At 56.3% G+C, this 18,977-nt stretch overlaps 2 protein-coding genes across 4 annotated transcripts in view; one reads left to right on the forward strand and one right to left on the reverse strand.

The window, feature by feature from the left end:
* MTHFR (methylenetetrahydrofolate reductase) overlaps window positions 1-2,173 on the forward strand; it is a 10,859-nt gene extending 8,686 nt beyond the window's left edge. For all 3 annotated transcript variants that reach the window (XM_045299122.1, XM_004705429.4, XM_045299121.1), the window contains exons 10-12: window positions 270-371; window positions 1,026-1,145; window positions 1,400-2,173. In XM_045299122.1, the coding sequence (XP_045155057.1) occupies window positions 270-371; window positions 1,026-1,145; window positions 1,400-1,732 (555 nt within the window). In that variant the 3' untranslated portion in view covers window positions 1,733-2,173. The remainder of the gene's footprint in view (window positions 1-269; window positions 372-1,025; window positions 1,146-1,399) is intronic.
* A 343-nt stretch (window positions 2,174-2,516) lies between these two features.
* The window catches only part of CUNH1orf167 (chromosome unknown C1orf167 homolog), a 24,987-nt gene continuing 8,526 nt past the window's right edge, over window positions 2,517-18,977 (reverse strand). The window contains exons 7-17 of the mRNA XM_045299198.1: window positions 17,824-17,999; window positions 17,176-17,368; window positions 15,664-15,810; window positions 14,831-15,039; window positions 11,993-12,137; window positions 10,527-10,892; window positions 9,972-10,206; window positions 4,298-4,379; window positions 3,562-3,666; window positions 3,205-3,315; window positions 2,517-2,583 (exon numbers count right to left, since the gene is read on the reverse strand). Coding sequence (XP_045155133.1) covers window positions 2,576-2,583; window positions 3,205-3,315; window positions 3,562-3,666; window positions 4,298-4,379; window positions 9,972-10,206; window positions 10,527-10,892; window positions 11,993-12,137; window positions 14,831-15,039; window positions 15,664-15,810; window positions 17,176-17,368; window positions 17,824-17,999 — 1,777 coding nt within the window. The 3' untranslated portion in view covers window positions 2,517-2,575. The remainder of the gene's footprint in view (window positions 2,584-3,204; window positions 3,316-3,561; window positions 3,667-4,297; window positions 4,380-9,971; window positions 10,207-10,526; window positions 10,893-11,992; window positions 12,138-14,830; window positions 15,040-15,663; window positions 15,811-17,175; window positions 17,369-17,823; window positions 18,000-18,977) is intronic.

Raw genomic sequence — 18,977 nt, forward strand, 5'->3', positions numbered from 1 at the left:
CAGCTTTTCAAACCGGGCCTCCTTCCTGCACAACCTCTGGGCTCTCCGTGGAGGAGAGGCAGCAGCCATTCCTCAGACGTGTCCAAGTGGAGGGTCTCCTCCCTCGCCCATTCCTGGTTCCTGGTCACACCCCCTCGTGGCCCGCACTAGCACCCATGCTAGTGTCTCTGGTGTGGGGCGCACACAGTGTGCTGGCAGCACACGGATGGCGCTGGGCTTGCCCTGAGGTTGCTGTGACCAGTGAGCGTCTGTGTCCCCGCCTGCCCCAGGCCTATTTGGAGTTCTTCACATCCCGAGCCACCGTGGCCGCGCTGCTGCAGGTGCTGAAGCGGTACGAGCTCCGAGTCAACTACCACATCGTCGACGTGAAGGTAGGCTGCCCCCGGCTCAGTGCTGGCTGAGGACACCCACCTCTGTGTCTTCGTCCAGCCGTGACAAGACAGACAGGGACAAAGCCAAGCCCTGTCCTTGAGGGCTGTGGAGGCAGGCAGACACTTTCACGTTCAGTTAGGGCCCCGGGGTTCCCGAGGAAGAGCAGTTAGCCCAGAGGCCAGCTTCTCAAAGGTCCTGTGTAGCCGTCTTTCTGGGTGGCGAGGTGTTGGCAAGGCGGAGGGTGTACCAGGGCCGCTGTGGGGGAAGGAAGCGGGCCAGTTCCTTGGATCCTGGTTGTCCTGCACACCCTAAGGTGACAGGAAGCACTTGTCTGGTAGTGGAGCAGCGGGGTTCCAGTTTTGATCTTAAGATCCGGTGAGCTGCCGCGTGGCTAGCAGGCGGGAGCCCAGAGCAGGGAGGCCAGCTAGAGGGTGCATGGGCCAGGGAGAAGGAGAGGCCCAGCCACGGCTGGACCAGAGAGGGACCAGTAGAGCGGCCGATGGGAGAAAGGGCAGGCCCCAGGGACCCCTAGGTTTGGGGCTCCCATGGAGAGGGCGTGGGTGGAGGGCAGACTGGGCAGCTAGAGGATGGTGAGTCAAGTTGGGGTTCTCCAGGCAGTAGAAGGCAGGCCACTGTCTGTCCCCTCACCCCAGGGTGAGAACATCACCAACGCCCCTGAGCTGCAGCCCAACGCAGTCACATGGGGCATCTTCCCCGGGCGGGAGATCATCCAGCCCACGGTGGTGGACCCCGTCAGCTTCATGTTCTGGAAGGTACGGAGCAGGGAGCAGCTGCCCTCCCCACCCTGGCACCTGGGGGTGGCCTGGACGGGAGGCCTCGGGCCCAGGACCGCTGACTGGTGCACCAGTGTGCTGCCGACCTGGTTTATTGGGCACACGTGGAGTGGGGGTTGGGGGGCAGCACAGGGGGTGGCCCTGTTCTAGTTCTAGAGATGCCCGTTGTGAGGGGGTGGGAGCCCTCGAGCATCTGGCGTGGCAGGATCCTGACAGGCCTTGCCCGGGTGCAGGACGAGGCCTTTGCCCTGTGGATGGAGCAGTGGGGCAAGCTGTACGAGGAGGGGTCCCCGTCCCGCACGGTCATCCAGCACATCCATGACAACTACTTCCTGGTCAACCTGGTGGACAACGAGTTTCCGCTGGACAACTGCCTGTGGCAGGTGGTGGAGGACACATTTGAGCTGCTGACGGGCCCCCTCCAGAATGAGACCTCGCCAGGTGGCCCTGACCCTTGCCATCTAGAGTCCCGCCGCCCTCCTCTCGGCTCTGAGTCTCCTGGAGTCCTCTCCTCCCTTCATCCTCTCCAAGCCCCGGCCTCCACCCGACACGATGGTGGCAGCTAGACTGGCTGCCAGGCTCCCAGCCTCTGGCTGCACCGAGTCGGCCCAGTGTGGGACCTGGCACTCCAGGTGGGGCCCACCGTTCTCTTTGGCCCTCAGAGCCAGGCAAGCACTCCAGATGGACCAGCACTCCAGGCCCGTGCAGGACGGGTGGCTATAGTCATGGGCTCCTGTCTGCAGAAGAGCCAGGACTCTAGGACACGGCAGCTGGGCCCTGCCCACTGTTAACTAAAGGTCCAAACACTGCCTGCCTTCCTCCTTGCTGGCCAAGGGGCCGGGCCCTTGGACAGGCCTGAGGCTGACACCTGACAGGCAACATCCTCCAGCGTGCTCCTATCGAGAGCCGTGCTGATTTTTCTACTTGTGTACAGTGCTGCTTTTGCAAACCCTTGTCATTTATTTGGTGGCTCAAGTGTCTCTGGGGATAAAGGAGTCATCACCCTGGTACTCAGAGTCCCTGCGGCATCACACCTCTTCCCCCATTGTGGGGTACCCTGCACCTGCTCCTGTCAAGGGCAAATCAGGAGAGACCACTAGGATGCAGGTGGACATTTTTATTGCCCCTCAGTGCCAGGTCCCCAGGCTGTGGAAGGAGCAGCCCGCTGCCCTGGCCGGACGGGTGGGCCTGGGCCCCTTCCCATCAGGAAGTCCGGCATACTTCGACTTTCCCTTTGTGGAAGCAAGTCACAGCTGCAGCTGGGCCCCTGCTCCTCCCGAGTCCACAGGCCCTGGGCCCGGGCATCTTCCACCTGCCCCTGGGACCCCAGGGCCCTGCTTGGCTGGGTTCCCCGACTGCTGTGGGCTCCATGTCCCCAGCCCCTGGCTGCCAGGCGCTGGTGCCACTTCTCAAAGGCCTGGAGTGGGGAAGGGAGAGAACTGTTTGCTGCTGCCTTGGGCCTCCCCCCCAAGTCTGTGCAAAGGTCACCGCTGTGGCCTGGCCAGCAGATTTCCCGTGGTGACAGAGACCCCTCCCCCACAGGCCAAACAACAGCCTCAAAATAGGTCTGACGCGGCTGCCTGGGGAGCTGGACATGGAGTGGGGGCAGATGAGGGAGGGTACCCTACAAGGTAAAGTCACATGTGAGTTGAAGCTGCGGCCACAGGCAGGCCTTGTTATCAGGGCCGGGGGACGGACTGGCTGACATGAGTCTCCCCCAACCAGTCACCAAGCTCTGTTCCACAGCCTGGCTGACACCCCCACTCCAGCTCCCCAGCAATGAAGGGGCCCTGGGGCATGGTGTCCCAGTGGCTCCATGACTAACCTAAGGTTAACAGCTCAAAGTCAGGAGCTGCTTGGGGGGAGAAAGACGAGGGTCTGCCTCCCTCAGAAGCCAGCCTGGGGAGCCCTGTGGGCAGTTGACGCCACCCAGTAGGTCTCAGTAGGCATTGACTGGCCAAAAGGTCAGGGTTTGGGGGGCAGGGAGGCCCCTAGTGACCCTGGGGCAGTTGCTGGGGTGGGGCTGCAGGGTTGGTACCTGGGAAAGGATGGCAGTGTCTTCCTGTTGCAGGAAGCGCAGCACCACCCTCAGCTGCAGGACCCGCCGCCGCCACGTGCCCCAGGCCCGGTCCAGGTGCCTGCACCTGAGCTGTGAGGACGGACAGAGATGGTCTGGGGTCGGGCCTCCTCCAGGCTGCTCCTCCGAGCAAGGAGAGGGGCCATCCCTGAGGCACAGGTTCGCAATGCAGATTCCCAGGCCTGGCCCCAGATCTCAGACATGGTAGGCCCGTTAGCCATTCTTAAGAAAGACTTTCTAGGCTTCAGTTGAGAAATGGCTGGAACTAGGAGGAGAGTCTGGGCCCTGAGATCTCTTGGCTGTGGTGCCCTTACTCACCAGGGCCTGTGCCAGCTGCTCTGTCCTGTGAGCCTGTACCCAGTGCTGCCATGCGGCTGCCAGGCACCTGGCCTGCTGGGAGCCCTGGAACTGGCGAAGCAGTGCCTCAAGGTGCCAGCGCGGCAAAATCATCCTGCAGGTGGGGCCCAGTGTGTGTCCTGAGACTCGGGAGCAGGAAGGGGCCACACCACCACTGGCTTCAGCCTGCCCGCTCCTGCCCTGTTCCCATGCCCCCCACACAACTCTGGCTCCCTCACACCCCTGCCCTGCCGCCCTCACCGGAAGCTCTGATGGGCCTTCCCAGGGCCTTTGAGGGTTCTGTCGAGGCGGCAGTCCCCACCTGGTCCTGTAGGGGACCTGCTGGGTGCCGTCCATAAGGGCAGCCCCTGGGCCCAATGGCCACAGACAGGCCACCGGAGCCAGAGCTGGACAGCCTGATACAGGGGAGGCTGGTAGCAGGCAGGGGGACACGTGAAGTCCTGCTCTCTGTAGGCTGAAAGGGGGATTGAGCCTTAAGAGAGTAGGTAATATTCAGGCTTGCCTGTCCTTCTGAAGGTGAGCAGGGGCCAAGGGCAGGGCGGCGCTGCCATGTGGAGAAGCAGCCCATAGGTGACAGGCAGGCATGAAGAACTGCTTTCAACATGCCTGAGCAGAACATGGAGCACTGGGTCACCTTGGGGGCAGAGACCACCTCCCCCTCACTATAGACCTTGTCCCAGGGGGACGGTGTCCTTACCTTGAGCCCACTGCGGCCCTGTCCTCTCTCTCTGGCTGCTGAGAAGGTTCTGGGCTGACCCAGGCAGTCCGAGCACTGAGGCCTGAGGGAATGACCAGAGAGGACAAGCTGGGCCCTGAACTGGACCAGCTGAATCAGGGTGACCCGGCAGGATCCCTGTCCTAGTCTTCCCCTGACCATTATCAGGTTCCTGTCTGCATAAATGGGGGGCTGACATCTCATCCAGCTGTGACCAGACCAGGTGTCTCTCAGGGCACTCTGCCACCGTGCCCTCACCCACACACCCTAGGTGATGGCTGACTGGGGAGAAAGGAGGCCTTAAAGTTAGGGACCTTAGTCACCATTTCTTCATTTACTTTTATTCCCTATAAGCCAGTTTCCGCATAAAATGGGGCCCCTGCCTTACCTTGCTTATAGGGACGGGATGGAAGTATTGATAACCTCAAAGTAAAACTGTTCCCCTAAACACATACCAGGACGAATCAAGATATAATGCTAGGACATCACAGTAGCCATTATTATAAACAGAAACATCAGAATGTAGTTAGCTCACCATTGGAAAATGTAAGCCACCGTATAAAGGAAAAAGAACTACACAATCATGTCAATTGATGTGGAAAAGGCATTTGAGGAAATCCCAACACCCATTCCTGATGAAAAGCATTCAACAAAATAGGAATGCAAGGGAAATTCCTCAACCTAATGAAGGGCTAAGAGCTTGGACAATGGAGAGAAACTGAAGGCATTCCCCTGTGGCTGGGAGCCAGACCGGATGGCCCTTGTCACAACTCTCAGTATTGGGCCGGGAGTCTTGCCAGAGCTCTTAGACACAGCAAGAAAAGACATCCAAGTTGGCCATGAAGTAAAACTATTAGCAGGTGATATGATCCCATACTTAGAAGCCCCCAGAGACTCGACCAAACAAAACCTCTTGGAGATAATTGAAATATTTCAGTGACACATCGGGGTGTAAGGTCAGCATACAAAAAGCACTCTGAAAAGGAAATTAATAAAACACCATTTTACAATAGCCACCTAAAAGATGACATGTTTAGGAGTAAATGTAACTAGATAAAAGACATACAAAGAAAACAAAACACAAGAAACCCAAGGAGACATACATGAATGGAAGAATGTTCTCTGTGCATGGGTAGGAAGATGTGATATTGTGAAAATATTACTACACAAAGCAATTTGTAAATATGCCATTCTGATCCAGCAACATTCTTTGAAGAGATGGAAAAACTATGGAGAGGAGCATTACTAAAGGAGAACATAGTATGGGGGCCTTGCATTTCCTGACCTCAGAGCTCAGCAACATGGTGGGATACATGACCAACATACAAAAGTCAACTGGATGTCTGTGTACTAACAAAGAGCTCTGAAAAAGAAAGAAAACACAGCCCGGCGGTACGACAGCTACATAAACCGATGGAACGGAATAGAGGACTCAGAAAATAAATTCACCCGTCTGCAGGCTTTTGACAAAAGGCTCGCATACATTAGGTGGGGGGAAGATAGTCTTTCATATCACTCAATATACCAATGTGGGCTTATGATGGATTGAAGACCTAAATGTAAATCCTAGAAATGCAAAGGCCACCCATTAAAAATGACAGGGACAGACTTAGGGCATAAACACACTGTCAAGCCACAACACACAGCAGAAGACAAAGCAAATGGCTGGGACCTTCTGAAAATAAGACGTGTGCATCAGAAGGGAAAACTGGGAGGGAGAGGCATTGATAACATCAGGTAAGGGACTGATCTCTAAAATCTATAGAAATATGTGCAAACATTGTGGAAGGTGATAAAGCACTACCTAAAACAACGGGATAGAAATAAAGTCCATAGAAAACTACCCCCCACAAGACAAGAAGCAGCCACGCAATTTAATTTTTAAATGGGCAGAGGACAAAGAAGACATCCAGGGGGCCAACAAGCATAAGAAATGTTCGTGATCACTTGCCATCCAAGAGATGCAGATCAAAACGATGGGCTCCACCTCACACCGGCACTGATAGCAAAGTTCAAATCAGAACAGGAAAGCACCAATGCTAGACAAGGTGTGGGGAGGTCCAAACCCTCACACGCCGCTGGTGGGACTAGAACGGTACAGCCAATCTGGAGAGCGGTATGGGGCTTCCTCAAACAACTGGGAGATAGACGTACCATCGGACCCAGCAAGCCCTCGACTTGGCATAGACCCTAAAGAAACAAAGTGCAAAGCACAGGCAGAGATACACACACCCAAGTTCCTCACAGCACCGTTCACAATAGCAGGAAGATGGAAACACTCAATGGAGGATGGACAGACCAACTGGCACATACGTACTATGGAATACTCCACATTGCGAAAGAAGAATGATGCCGCTGGAGCAGCGCATGGCACAGACGGGTCTGAAGAACGGCATGCTGAGTGAAGCCGGTAATCACCTGACAAAGAACAGGCAGGCACTCTGAGGACAAAGGTGCGCCCAAGCCAAGCATTTGCAGTCACCTCATGTGTGTGAAAGTTGGACACTGAATAAGGGAGGTTGAAGAAGAACGGATGCCTTTGAATTAGGGTGCTGGCGAAGAATACTGGACCTACCACAGACTGCCGAGCACAGCTGTCTTGGAAGAAGCCCAGCCAGGATGCTCAGAAGGACAGGTGGGGATGTTTGTCTCGCGTACTTTGGACACGCTGTCAGGAGAGACCAGTCCCCGAAGGACATCACCCTTGGTACTGTAGAGGGGCAGGGAAAAGGGGAAGACTGGGCAAGATAGAGTGATACAGGGGCGCCAACACTGAGCTCAAACCTAAGAACAGATGGGGGGGCGGTGCAGGACGGGGCGGTGTTTCCTTCTGTTGGACTTTGGGTCGCTGTGAGCTGGAAAGGATGCGATGGCAGCTAACAACACCCGTCTGACCTATGAATTCTGGGAATAACCAAAGCTAGTCTTGTGAAGTTGTATGCTTCCTCAGTGCTATTTGGATGCCGTTGTGAAACACACACACACACACAGCACCTTAATCCTTTTTCTCAGAATCTTTCTGAAATCTATTACATACTTCCTGGCATTCTCAAAAGAACCCTGGTGGCAGACTGGTGAAGCATTTGAAACCCCAGCCACTCCTCTGGGGAAAATAATGTTATTTTAATGTAGGTCTAAGCTTTAAAATAAATTTTAAAATGTCACCTAATTCAGATATGACAGTACCTCGATTTTTAAAGGTTTGTGATTTAATAGGTTTAAGTCTTCCACAAAGATTTACAGCCTCTGAAACCCTATGAGGAAGTTCTACTCTGTCCTGTCGACAGATGGAGATGGGTGTGGCTTCTGTTTGGGCATCCTGCAAGAGAATTTTTGGCGAAACATCATTTTAGGAACATGCTGCTGTGCAGGGTTGACATTCAGGGCTGCCAGGACTTGGGGCTGTCTGCCCTCCACGACCTGTCCCGTTATTTCTTGAGCCTGGTTTTCATTGTCGCTGGTGCTTCCCTCCAGCTGGGCACGAGGTCTCACTGCACCATACATGGTCTCGCTGCACCATACGAGGTCTCACTGCACCATACATGGTCTCGCTGCACCATACGAGGTCTCACTGCACCATGCATGGTCTCGCTGCACCATACGAGGTCTCACTGCACCATACATGGTCAGAACTAACTGCTTCTGGCCTGGAAAAGTCTGGATTGGTGATTATCTTTCAGCAGCTAAAATTATGGGAGAAGTATTTTACTTAGTATCTTCTGAATTTTTCAGAAAGTGATGTGGGAAACTAATACTGAGGGAACTATGAGGACTATATTCCCAAACTTAGAGGGGATCTGGGAAGCTAGTATTTAATCCACAGTAGGAAAGCCTCCACTTTGGTAAGTTAGAGGTAAAGTCCAAGTACATTATCATGCTTTAAATATCATTCCCACAGATTCTCCCCTAACAGCTATGCTGATTTTGCCTCCCTATAAATGCAGACATCCTTTTTGCTCTCCTGCTGTGTCACCCACCCCCCATCATTCCTTCCCCCAATGCAGGTATTAGGTTTCCTCTCATCTGTGAGCTCAGGGACCTTGTGATGCATGTAACTACTGAATATGCAAGTCTTATGGCTACCTATAAATGTCCCAAGACAGTAAAGACATCCTCTCTCTTCTCCCAGTTCCACATGGACTATTAAGAGGGGCTGAGGTGAGCATGCTACCATAAAATGTGTCTGACCCCTTTATTTTACCCTCTCGCCTATCTTTCTTATTCTATATGACTATACTATAATCTTTATATATTAGCACCATACAATTGCGCCTACTGGCCCTTCGGTTGTTGGAAGCTGGCTTCCTCTGACAAGTAGATTCCATTTCCCCCCCCAATAAACAGCCCCAAATCTTGACAGATAAAATTGCTAATATGCCCCTGTCTCTGTCTTGATCCTGGATGACATCACGATGTGTAATGAGTTCAGGGGCCTGACTCCCAACAGACTGGTCCATCACACTTGGCAGTCTGGTCCAGGGCAGGGCTGGCACCCAGGGCTCAGTGAATACTGCAGACAGGTCACAGCCTGGGGTTGGCTGTCTGCCAGTTCAGAGACGGCCTGGAAGCCAGGGTTTGGCTGTTTAATTGGAACCAGTAGGGATAGTGACTGAATCGGAGGTCAATGGCCCATGTTCACTTGAAGCTCTCCCACCCCACCGGCCAAGCATGCATGGATTTTCAATCACCTTGTATGACCAGTAAAGCGGGGCCATGGAAAAGGAAGACAGGGGACAGCAGATGCCCTTGAATGGTGGGGTTGGCCAAGAATATTGTCTGCACCCTGGACGGCCAGGAGAACAAACAAATCTATCCTGCGAGAAAAACAGCCAGCAGGCTCTTTAGAAGTGAGGATGGTGAGACTTTGTGACTTCGGACATGTGTTCAGGAGGGACCAGTCCCCGGAGAATGAGGCTCCTGGGAGGTGGGGAAGGAAGAGCCTCAATGAGACGGAAGCAGAATTGTAAATCTATCAAGTCGGGGGACTCCAGACCTCAATGAAAAATCCTATTCTGAATTCATTTAAAATGTTCATTCCTGCTTAAAACCCCAAACAAGACAGAGGTCAAGATGCCTAACCTGGAGAAAGAGCCATGCCTGCCAGGGTGCCTGTGTGTAGTTGGCCCCAGAGAAGATGCCACGGCGGCAAGAGGGTGGGAGAAGGTACTGGTGGGGAACAGCTTTAGGGTAAATGCTCGCTCCTTTCAGCCTGATCGATCCCACTTTAGAGTTGAGCCAGGTGTGTGTCAAGTCTCAGTCCCCAGCCTGTGTCCCCAGGTGTTGCTCTCTAAGCTTGCCCCTGCGCTCCTCACAGGCCTTTGCGTCTGAAACGAAGGTTGAGACCGAGTTTGTTAGGATGCGGAGGCAGACATAAGTTGGAACCGAATGCTTTTCATTCAAACCCTTCTCAAGACTAGCAACCTCAGCTAGGCCCCCGAGGAGCTCGCTTTGCAGCACTTCCTCAACACCTGCCTGTCTTCAGTTTCGCACAGCCCCCGGCGAAGGCTTCCACCAAGACGGACACAGTGGCCGCTCAAACGCAGCCATGGGCACTCCCTCCTTTTGCTACAGACATGGGCTGCTTTGGGTGGGCCAGAACGGACTCCGCTGTACATCCCACCACCACCTCCACCACTCCGCCTGGGCCCCACCTCACCTGCGGGATGGCAGGGGCCTCCGCCAGCAGGAGGGGCCTCCCTCTGCTGGCCAGTGTTGGGCAATGCATCTGGTGAACAATGCTGACCTCCTTGGCCTCAGCCGGGGCTTCCGGGCGCACTCTGAGCAGTGCTGTCTGCCACAGGGCCCAGTAGGTCCGCAGGAGCAGCCTGGACCCAGCCTGTTGGAGCTGGACATGGGCCTGGACCACTGCTTGAGCCCAGGCCCCTAGGACCCTGGGGGAGAGGGAGGAGCCACAGCTGGGGTCATCAGGGCCACCCACCTAATCGTGAGCTCAGTCAGGAGCCCTGGTGGCCTTCACCCGTGTCCTGGCATGAAGGGACCCCGTGGGCAGAGCACCAGGCTTTGCCCCTCCCCTCCACCCCGCCTCACTCATGAGCAGCACCTGCTCAGCTGGGTGTCTGGCTCTGAGCCAAGCCCAGAGTAGCTGCCACCACCCCACCCCCAGCCTCTGTCCTGTTTCCACCCCTGCTAAGAACAGAGCACAAAGTCCAGCCCAGCAGGGGCTACCCGAGGCACTTAGGGGGGCACTCACCGGGCACTTAGCTTGCGGGCAGCATGGGCTCGGCTGACCTGGTGCAGTTGGGATGCCCGTACCCACAGCATCCAGCACAGAGTCACCCGGGTATGGGCACTCTCTTCTGCCAGCTGGTGGGCCTTGTGGCGTAGGTCCAGGGCTCCACGCCATACTGCAAAGGCACGCTGGGCCCAGGCCCGCCGCAGCTGCTGGCACGCCTCAGCCTCGCGCTGCCCCTGGGCCTGGGCTGCCGCCACCAGGGCTTCCTGCCACACGCCAAACATGGTCCGCAGCACCCTTCTCATCTGGCTGTCCTGGAAGGCTAGGCACTGGGCCCGGAGCACCCCAACCTTTCTCACTAGCCCTCGCCAGCCCTGGAAATGGCTGCGAAAGAGGAGCAGGAGGGGCCCAGAGTTGCCCACCAAGTCCCTCAGGATCTCCCTGCTGGGGGCACTGGTTTTTGTCCAGCGGCCTGTCTGGGAAGCCCAGGCTCCCAGCTGGGGTCTCCCTCGGTGTTCCTGTTTCCCAGGGGCAGGTGCTGCTAAGGCCAGGGGTATGGAGTCCTTGTTAGTTGCAGGTTCAAATCCCAGTTGGTCTGGGGCAGGGCCAGGGGAGACAGTCAGGTCTTGACTCCTTTCACATGGCTATTCTGGGACTGGTGCTTAGCCCCGCCACCCTGATGGCCCAATACAATGTCCATGCACTCTGGGGCTGGAGGGGTCACCATGAGCCTGTGGGAATTTGTAGCTGATCTGTGTAGGAGCATCATTTGTGCCTTCTACTTTAAAAAACCATATACCAAATGTATTACTGAACTATATATATACATATCTATACATGTATATACATATATAACTATATATATAGTAGCATACATTGCAGAGAGTGTACCCACATAAATAACATGCACCCATGAAGGTAAGTACGTATTTTGTGGGGATGTCGTCACCGGCAACCTCAATGGCCCCAGCAACCTGAGAGCAGGCTTTGGAATGAGCTGATCTGAATTGTACCAGCTGGAGTCCCTGGGTTCCCACTCGGCTACTAACTGAAAGGTTCGAGTCCACCCGGAGGCACCTTAGAAGAATGATCTGGTGACCCCTTCCCCAAACCAGCCACTGACAAACCCTGCAGAGCACAGTTCTCCTCTGACATGCACAGCGTGGGCAGGAGGTCAAATCGGCCGGACAGCAATTGGTGGTTTTTAAGTGTACTCTCTGGGACCATAGGACTGCCTTGGCCAGGGGCTGCTCAGGGCCAGAGGCTGGGCTTGGGGTTGCCATCCCTTCCACAGAGCAGAGGTTGCTAGTCATGACCCCCAGTCTCCAAGCTGGGGTCTCCCTTCATGTTCCTATTTCCCAGGACCTAAACCTTCCAGCCCTGTTGTCCCCCCAGCTCTCTCCCTGATTTTCCTGGTGTGGGGATGACCTCACCTGGCTTGCCACTTCGCCACCCACCCACTCCCCACCCCCAGGCCCACCCACCTGTGCAGTAGGAGCTGCTCTTGCTTGGTCACCAGGTGTCTCTGCTGAGCTGCTGCCAGCCGCCATCCCCAGAACACAGTCCTCTGTAGGCCCTGAAACTGGACCTGAGCCCAGGCCTGGTACTTTTCATGCAGAACCTGATGTCCTGTGACCAGACAGAAATTGGAGTCAAATGAGGTGCTGCACCCTGGTCCTTGTCCACCCAGCCCTTTGCCCTCTCCCCAGGTGAGAACAGGTGAGTGTCCAAGGTAAGATGCATCCTGATGACAGGGCTGTGACCAGGCCCATGGTGTCGTTCTCTGGTGACCCCCGTTCACAGCGGTGACCTTGCTTCTGCAGGCAGAGCTGCTCCCCAGGGGGCTTCATGACTGTGACCTCTTAGAGCACCTCCCTCAGGCCACGACCCTTTCATACCGTTCCTCATGTGGTGGTGACCCCCAACCATAGCATTATTTTCGTTGCTACGTCATCACTGTCATTTTGCTACTGTGATGAATCATGTAAATATCCAATAGGCAGGATGAATTTTCATTGTGACAAATTGAACGTCATGAAAGCATTGTGATTCATCACAAAAACAAGATGTAATTATCTATGGTGAAATATTGCTTTCTAATGACAAATGAAATGTTGTCTTGAAGCATGGTGTAGCATGGGTAACAGTCTTCACGCCGGGTACTCATATGTGGGCGTATCTGCATGTGGGCGGACCCACTTGTAGACGGATACAGGAGCGGTGTCTCCATTTCTAAGACCATTGGAAATGTGTTTTCCGATGGTCTTCAGTGACCACTGTGAAAGGGTCATTCGACCCCCAAAGGGTCGTGACCCACAGGTTGAGAACCACTGACTTAGAAGCAGTTTGCCAGGCCTTTCTTTGGTGGGACCTCAGGGTGGCTTCAAACTGGTCCCCTTTTGGCTGGCAGTCGAGCCCTTGGGCATTGGTGCCATTCAGGGGTCCCCATCTAGAGTGCTTTGTGTTTGCTTTCCATTTGGGGGACATTATTTAGGAAGCAGGAGCAGGAGCTAGATTTCTAGCTTTTCTTTAAAAACAAGAGGCTCTACCATCACACTGCTCGCCCCGGCAGCCAGTGGGCTGTAAAAGCAGCAGCCCCGCTGGACAGGACAGGAACTCTTCGGAGCAACCGAGTCTTTCCCCGCAGCCCACTGGTGCGATGTGCCAGGCATATTTGTATCCATTCAAAAGAAAGGCGACCCAGCTTTTAGTCCAATGCTGCACAGGCACCACTGAGGAAGGGGGGCAGGAAAGAGCCCCCCACAATGATATGACTGCAGACCGCCCACCCAGACTTGCCCCAAGAAACACGTATGTTTGAGCTAACGACAACTGTAAGGAGGGCGCAGGACCAGGCAGTGTCTGGTCCTGCTGTGCAGAGTCCTCTAAATAAGAACCGGTTCAACGGCACCTTACACCACCACCATCGCAGCGGGCGGTGTTTGACACGGCCCCGCTGGCTTCTGCATCCCCTGCCCAAGCCCTTGTGCAATGCCCTGGGCTTGTTTCTAGCAAAGACAACAGTGACGGGACGTGCCTCCTGAGATTAGGTTGTAAACGGGCTGTGGCTCCAGCTTAGGAGCACTCTCTCACTTTCCCTTGGATCTCTCTCCTGGGGGACCTTCCCAGGTATCCACCATGCGAAAGCAACAGGGCCTGCCAGGTTCGGAAGGGGACGTTACCCTGCCCCCACACCGTTGTGCCTTTGGATGAGACCACAGCCCTGGCAGTGGACTGGACTGAAGCCTCATGGGATACCTGAGCCAGCCAAGCCACACCCACAGAAATGGATGAGAAAGGCCTGCAGCTATAAGCCATTCCATTTGGGAGAAATTGTTGGGCCCTGATAGATGACTAACACATGTGGTCAGAGGGGCCTCTCAGGTTGCTCCCTTGATTCTGCTGAATTCAAATCAAGGTGCCAGGAGAACAGTTTGTTTTTGTTTTTTCCTTGCCCAAAGGCCATGGCTGTCTAAGGTCCAGCCCCCCGTCCTTGACCTTGTTTCTTTGGCCTGCAACAAACCCAAAAAGCTCCTAGGCCCAGACCACTCGGCCCATCGAGCACTTCACCTGGGCGGGATCATTCTCACGGCCTCACCTGGGTGGGATCATTCTCACAGTCTCACCTGGGCGGGATCATTCTCACGAGCTCAGCTTCCCTGCCCACTGAGCTGTCCTCCTCCCCTCCTCCCAGGAGCTCGCCCTGACAGAGTCTGCTGGGCTCTACGACTGCCCACCTCTCCCTCCATCTTGGATAAGGTGACCAGATTTTAACATTGGTAAAGCGGGACAAAAGCGGGACACCGTTGATAAAACTCATATCCTGGTGAAATAGCCACATGGCAGTGGAAAACCGTCTACCCTAGCTTGTCGTGCATTCTTTCCAAAAATCGGGACTTTTAAAAAACGCCGCGGGACGCAGGTAAAATTGTTAAAAATCGGAACTGTCCCGCCCAAAGCGGGATGTCTGGTCACCTTAATCTTGGGGCTCAGACCCGTGGTTCCTGGGCCCGAGTGAGGATGACGAGGAGGAAGATGCTGCCGGAGGTGGCGAGGCCAGCACCTCACAGAGCGCCCAGAGTCCCCCTGTGGCGTGTGGACGATTGTATTCCGTTTCACAGAGGAGGCAAGCAGCTTGTTTAAAGTGCTCTCAGAAGAGTGGGAACCGCAGCCTATACTCCCAAGTCGGACTCTGCCACCCATTCTGGGCGTGTCCCTGTAGGGAACCCCATGACGGGACTGTGCTGGAGGCCAGGGCATTCGGGGTCTCCCCGATGGTCCTCTCCTCCCCCGCAGTGCCCACGACTCAGGTCCCGACTCACTCTGCCAGCAGGCGTGCCAGTGCTGCAGGGCGGCCTGTAGCAGCCGCTGGTTCCGGTCCTGGGCCCACTGCTTGGCCAGCTGCCACTGTGCCCACCGCCACCGCCACACACCCAGCGCGGCTCTGCAGCTCCAGGCCCAGTTCCAGTGGGCTGCCCGCTCTCTGCGGGCCCCTTGGGCTGTTGTCCAGTGGCTCCAGCTGAGTAACACGCTGGGGAAGGGAGTGTCCCCACTGAGGATGGGTACTGCCACCCTGGCAGCCCCAGCCTCTGCTCTCCTACCTGGCCTGGGTGGGTGGGGGTCGTAGCTTGGGGACACTTCTCCCCGAGTCTGTCCTGGGGGAGAGTGATTGCTGGGGACCAAATGCCTCTCTGAGGATCACACTGACAAGTGGTGGAGACAGGATGGGGCCCAGGCCCCCAGTGCCAAGTCAGTGCTCAGCCCCTCCTGCTTGTGACTGACAGGGCACTCACTGGGAGTTGGGCTCTGAGCTCGGGTGTGAGGACTATCTTGAGCCCATTGCGCAGGCGAGGCAAACGAGGCACACAAGGGTTAAACCGCGGTCAGGGTACGCAAAGCTGGGATTAGAACTGGTTGGCTGACTCCAGAGCCCTGTGCTGAGTGAGGCATCAAACCACAGAGGAAAAAACTTGCCAGAAGTGATGACCTGCGTAGTGTGCCCCTGAGCCTCTGGGTACAACATGGGAGGACTCCAGGGGAGCTGAGTCCAGGGGAGAGTGCTGGGGACGTCAGGGATGGGAGAAGGGCCTGAGGAAGCCACCGTAAACCCACAGAGGTGGGCAGTGGGCTGGCCTGTCCAGGGAGGGGTCCCTACCGCCTCTGGAGGGTGAGCTGGTACCACCTCGCCGCACCCCGGGTCTGCTGGCTCTGTGCCTGCCAGAACAAAAGGCACTGCCTCTGCTGCCGCTGCCCTGCTGCCCGCAGAAAGGCCACCTGGAGGGTCTCCAGAAGGGCAGGGTCCCTGGGAGCCTGAGGAGGAGGGGCGGAGTCTTAGGACCCCATTCTCGCCCCACCCCCACCTTATCTGCCCATCTGCCTTGGCCCACCCCCAGCCCCTCACCCCTGAGCGGTGAGGTACGCTGCAGCCTGGCCAGGCCCCCCTTTCAGGGATGCTGCTGGGCGGCTCTGGAGCTGAGGTGGGCCTGGCACTGCAGGGTGGGGTACAGGGGCCCCACACCCTTGCATGCCATCGATGCAGGACACACTGCAGGCTACGCTGCTGCAGGCCCTGGAGGAAGAAGCTACACCACAGGCCAAGTGAGTCTGGGGCCCCAGCCTGGGCCCTGTGGAAAAGCCCAGTTGGAGGGGTGCTTACCACGAGCACCTTCTGTCCCCCATGCTCCCAAATTGGCTGCTCCCTACACATGCAGATGCCCACTGGGCCCCACTGCCTGGGGTTCCGTTTTCATGGGTCTGGGTGCAGCCTGGGCAGGGGGTCTTTCTAAAGCTCCCCGGTGACTCCTTGCTTCTTCCTGGGGTAGTAAGGGTGGGGACCACAGAGATCATGGTGGGGAGAACTGGGGCCCAGAGCCAGGGGCCCCTGAAGCCGGAGCTCACACCCATAAACACACGGTTAAGTCTGCCGCTGCTCTGTTATAAAGACAGGGAAACTGAGGCCCGCGGTGGGCCGCTTCCTCAAACTCCCAGGGTAGCCCTGCTGTGCTGAGAGAGTGCTTGGGTCTCAGGTTGGCTGCTGGGGCATGGTGGGTGTTTGAGGGAGTGTCCAATGCTGGGAGGCCAGCGGACGGACTGGGGCCTGGACTCCAAAGGCCGTGGGGAATGGAGTTCCTGTGGGGTCCCAAGGCACATGAAGAGAGACCGAGGGTCCAACTGGACCAAGTGGGGAGGGGGACGGTGGATGCTGGGTGTGTGCCTTTCAAGGGCAGACGGCTGGCTTGTGCTCCCTTGGTCATCCCATCAGGGAAGCTCCCTTCCACCTTCGCCCACCACCACCAGCCTGGGGTCCAGGTGCCAGCAATGGCCAGTTAGCGTACGACCCTGGCACGCTCCTGAGTCACAGCAAGCTGCTCAAGCCCTCAGGGCCTCGGTCTGATATGTGTATGATGAGGATGAGGCAGTGGGCAGGGGGACGGGAGGGAGCGGAGCTGCACACACCAGTCCTTGACTGCGGCTGGTTTCGTCTGTAGTCCCTATCCACGCCCGCTGCACCTGGATGCTTGGAAGGGCACAGACAGGACTCCAGCCCCCAGGGAGCTCTTATCTGGACAGGATCCGGATGCTGGAGTGGGTCCCAGCCCCCTCCCTCCAGCCCCACAGTTCTGTGGTTCTCTGCCCAAGCCCGGGTTCCAAGCGCCGGGCCACCTACCTGGCCTGCTGGCGCAGGGAGAGCTGTGTCGTCCACAGCAGCAGCACACGGTGGAGGGCCAGCAGGCGGCAGGCTTCCTGCGGAGAGCCCCGGCCTTGCTCCAGGCGCTGCCCCTGGACCTGGGCCCCGGCCCTCACCCCTGGGGCCTGAGCAGGGGTTTCTCCAGGCGCTGGGTTGCGAAGGGCTGCGGCCCCTGAGAAGTAGGCAGAGCTGGGCCAGCCACGCCTCTGCTGACCTCTCTCTGCTCACAGCTGTTGGTAGCCCTTGGGGACCTCTCCCCTCAGGGACACTAACCCCTCCCACCACCTCCAAACCCCATGCCCATGTCAGGATGCCCCAAATGCCCCTCTTCCCCCATCAGGCTGGTTTGGGAGGTGTCTCCCCGGAGCCTCCTGTGAGCAGGGAAGCAAGTCTCTGCTCAGTTGGGCTGTGAGATGACGCAGCATGGAACCGGGCCCTCAGCATGCTGGCTTGCGAGGAGGCAGGACAGAGGCTCCGCCATAGGAGGTGGAGGTAAGGGTGAGGATGTGGCCCGGCACCCCCAGAGCTTTCTGTGCCACCACCAGCTGCAAGAATCCATAGGCCTGTCCAGGCCCACCAAAGACAGGAAGGGAAAGGGGGCCCCACCTCGGCTGGCCACTCACTTACTTGCCTTCTGCCGGCAGAAGAGCAGTCGAGTGACCTTCACCCCATCTGAGACCTGGAGCTGCTTCATCTGCACCCACTGTTGTAGACACGTGTTCAAGGTCCCCACCCGGCGGTCAGCCTGGAGGTCCCGGCAGCAGGCTCCTCTTTGCACAAACCGCTGCCAGGCCCCAAAGCACCTGGGAGAACCAAGGAGCGGAGCTGGCGGATCTCTGTTGCTGACCGCGGGGACAGTGCCTGTTATACCCCAGACACTGAGGGGGCCTTGGGCAGCTCAGTCTCCCGATGTGTGAGACAGGCTGTCTGGGGGACAGTGTGGCAGGCTCTTCATCAGCCTAGGACCCCCCAGCCTCTGGGTGTGGACACCGTTCCTGCAGCCTCCTCCCTGGTTTTCCTCATCCAGCTTTTCCACTTAGCAGCCGGGGTGGGGGTTTTGTTTGGATTTTGAAAATCTCAAACCAAATTGTCTTTCTTATTCTGGGGAGAAAATTCTCCAGGGGTGGGCCACTTGCTGGGTGATAAAACTCAGCTCCTCCCCAAGGCCTACCTGGTTATTCAACCTCATGCCCAACCATTACCCTCCTGTTGGCAAGTCTCCAATTGGACTGCCCTTCCCTGCATTTCCTGTGCTCTGATGCCTCAGGGCCTTTGCACATGTGGTTCCCTCCGAAGAGCACACTGTTGCCCACACCCCTGCCACTAGTCAACCATCCCTTCCTCCACTAAGCAATCCTCCTGGAAAACCACACAGGGGCATGAAATCAGCAAGATGCAGCTGGGGTGGGGTGGGGGCAACCACTGGACAAGCCACCTGGCTTCTTCAACAATTAAAAGAGGAAAAAAGATTGGGGATTTTGAGGAGAGCCCGTACATTAAAAATATATCGACACACACCCTCTGCTAAAAAAAAAAATTAACATCAGCAACAAATCAACCCATTGCCATGTGTTAGCCTTATTTAGATGTCACTTAAATCGAGCTATGATAAAATCTCCGTTTGAGAGACAACCGGATAATTGAACGTTGCTGTTATTTTCTGCCACAGAATTGGGCCCTGCTACTGGCAACGCCATGTCTTACAGAGCAGGCCTGCTCCAAGGGGTTTCTTGGCTGGACTGTCATCTTTATGGAAACAGATCACCAGGCCTTTCCTCCGT

Source organism: Echinops telfairi, unplaced genomic scaffold (genome assembly GCF_000313985.2).
Source record: "Echinops telfairi isolate 266 unplaced genomic scaffold, ASM31398v2 ScPeMD7_7457;HRSCAF=8495, whole genome shotgun sequence".
Lineage (NCBI taxonomy): Eukaryota > Metazoa > Chordata > Mammalia > Afrosoricida > Tenrecidae > Echinops > Echinops telfairi.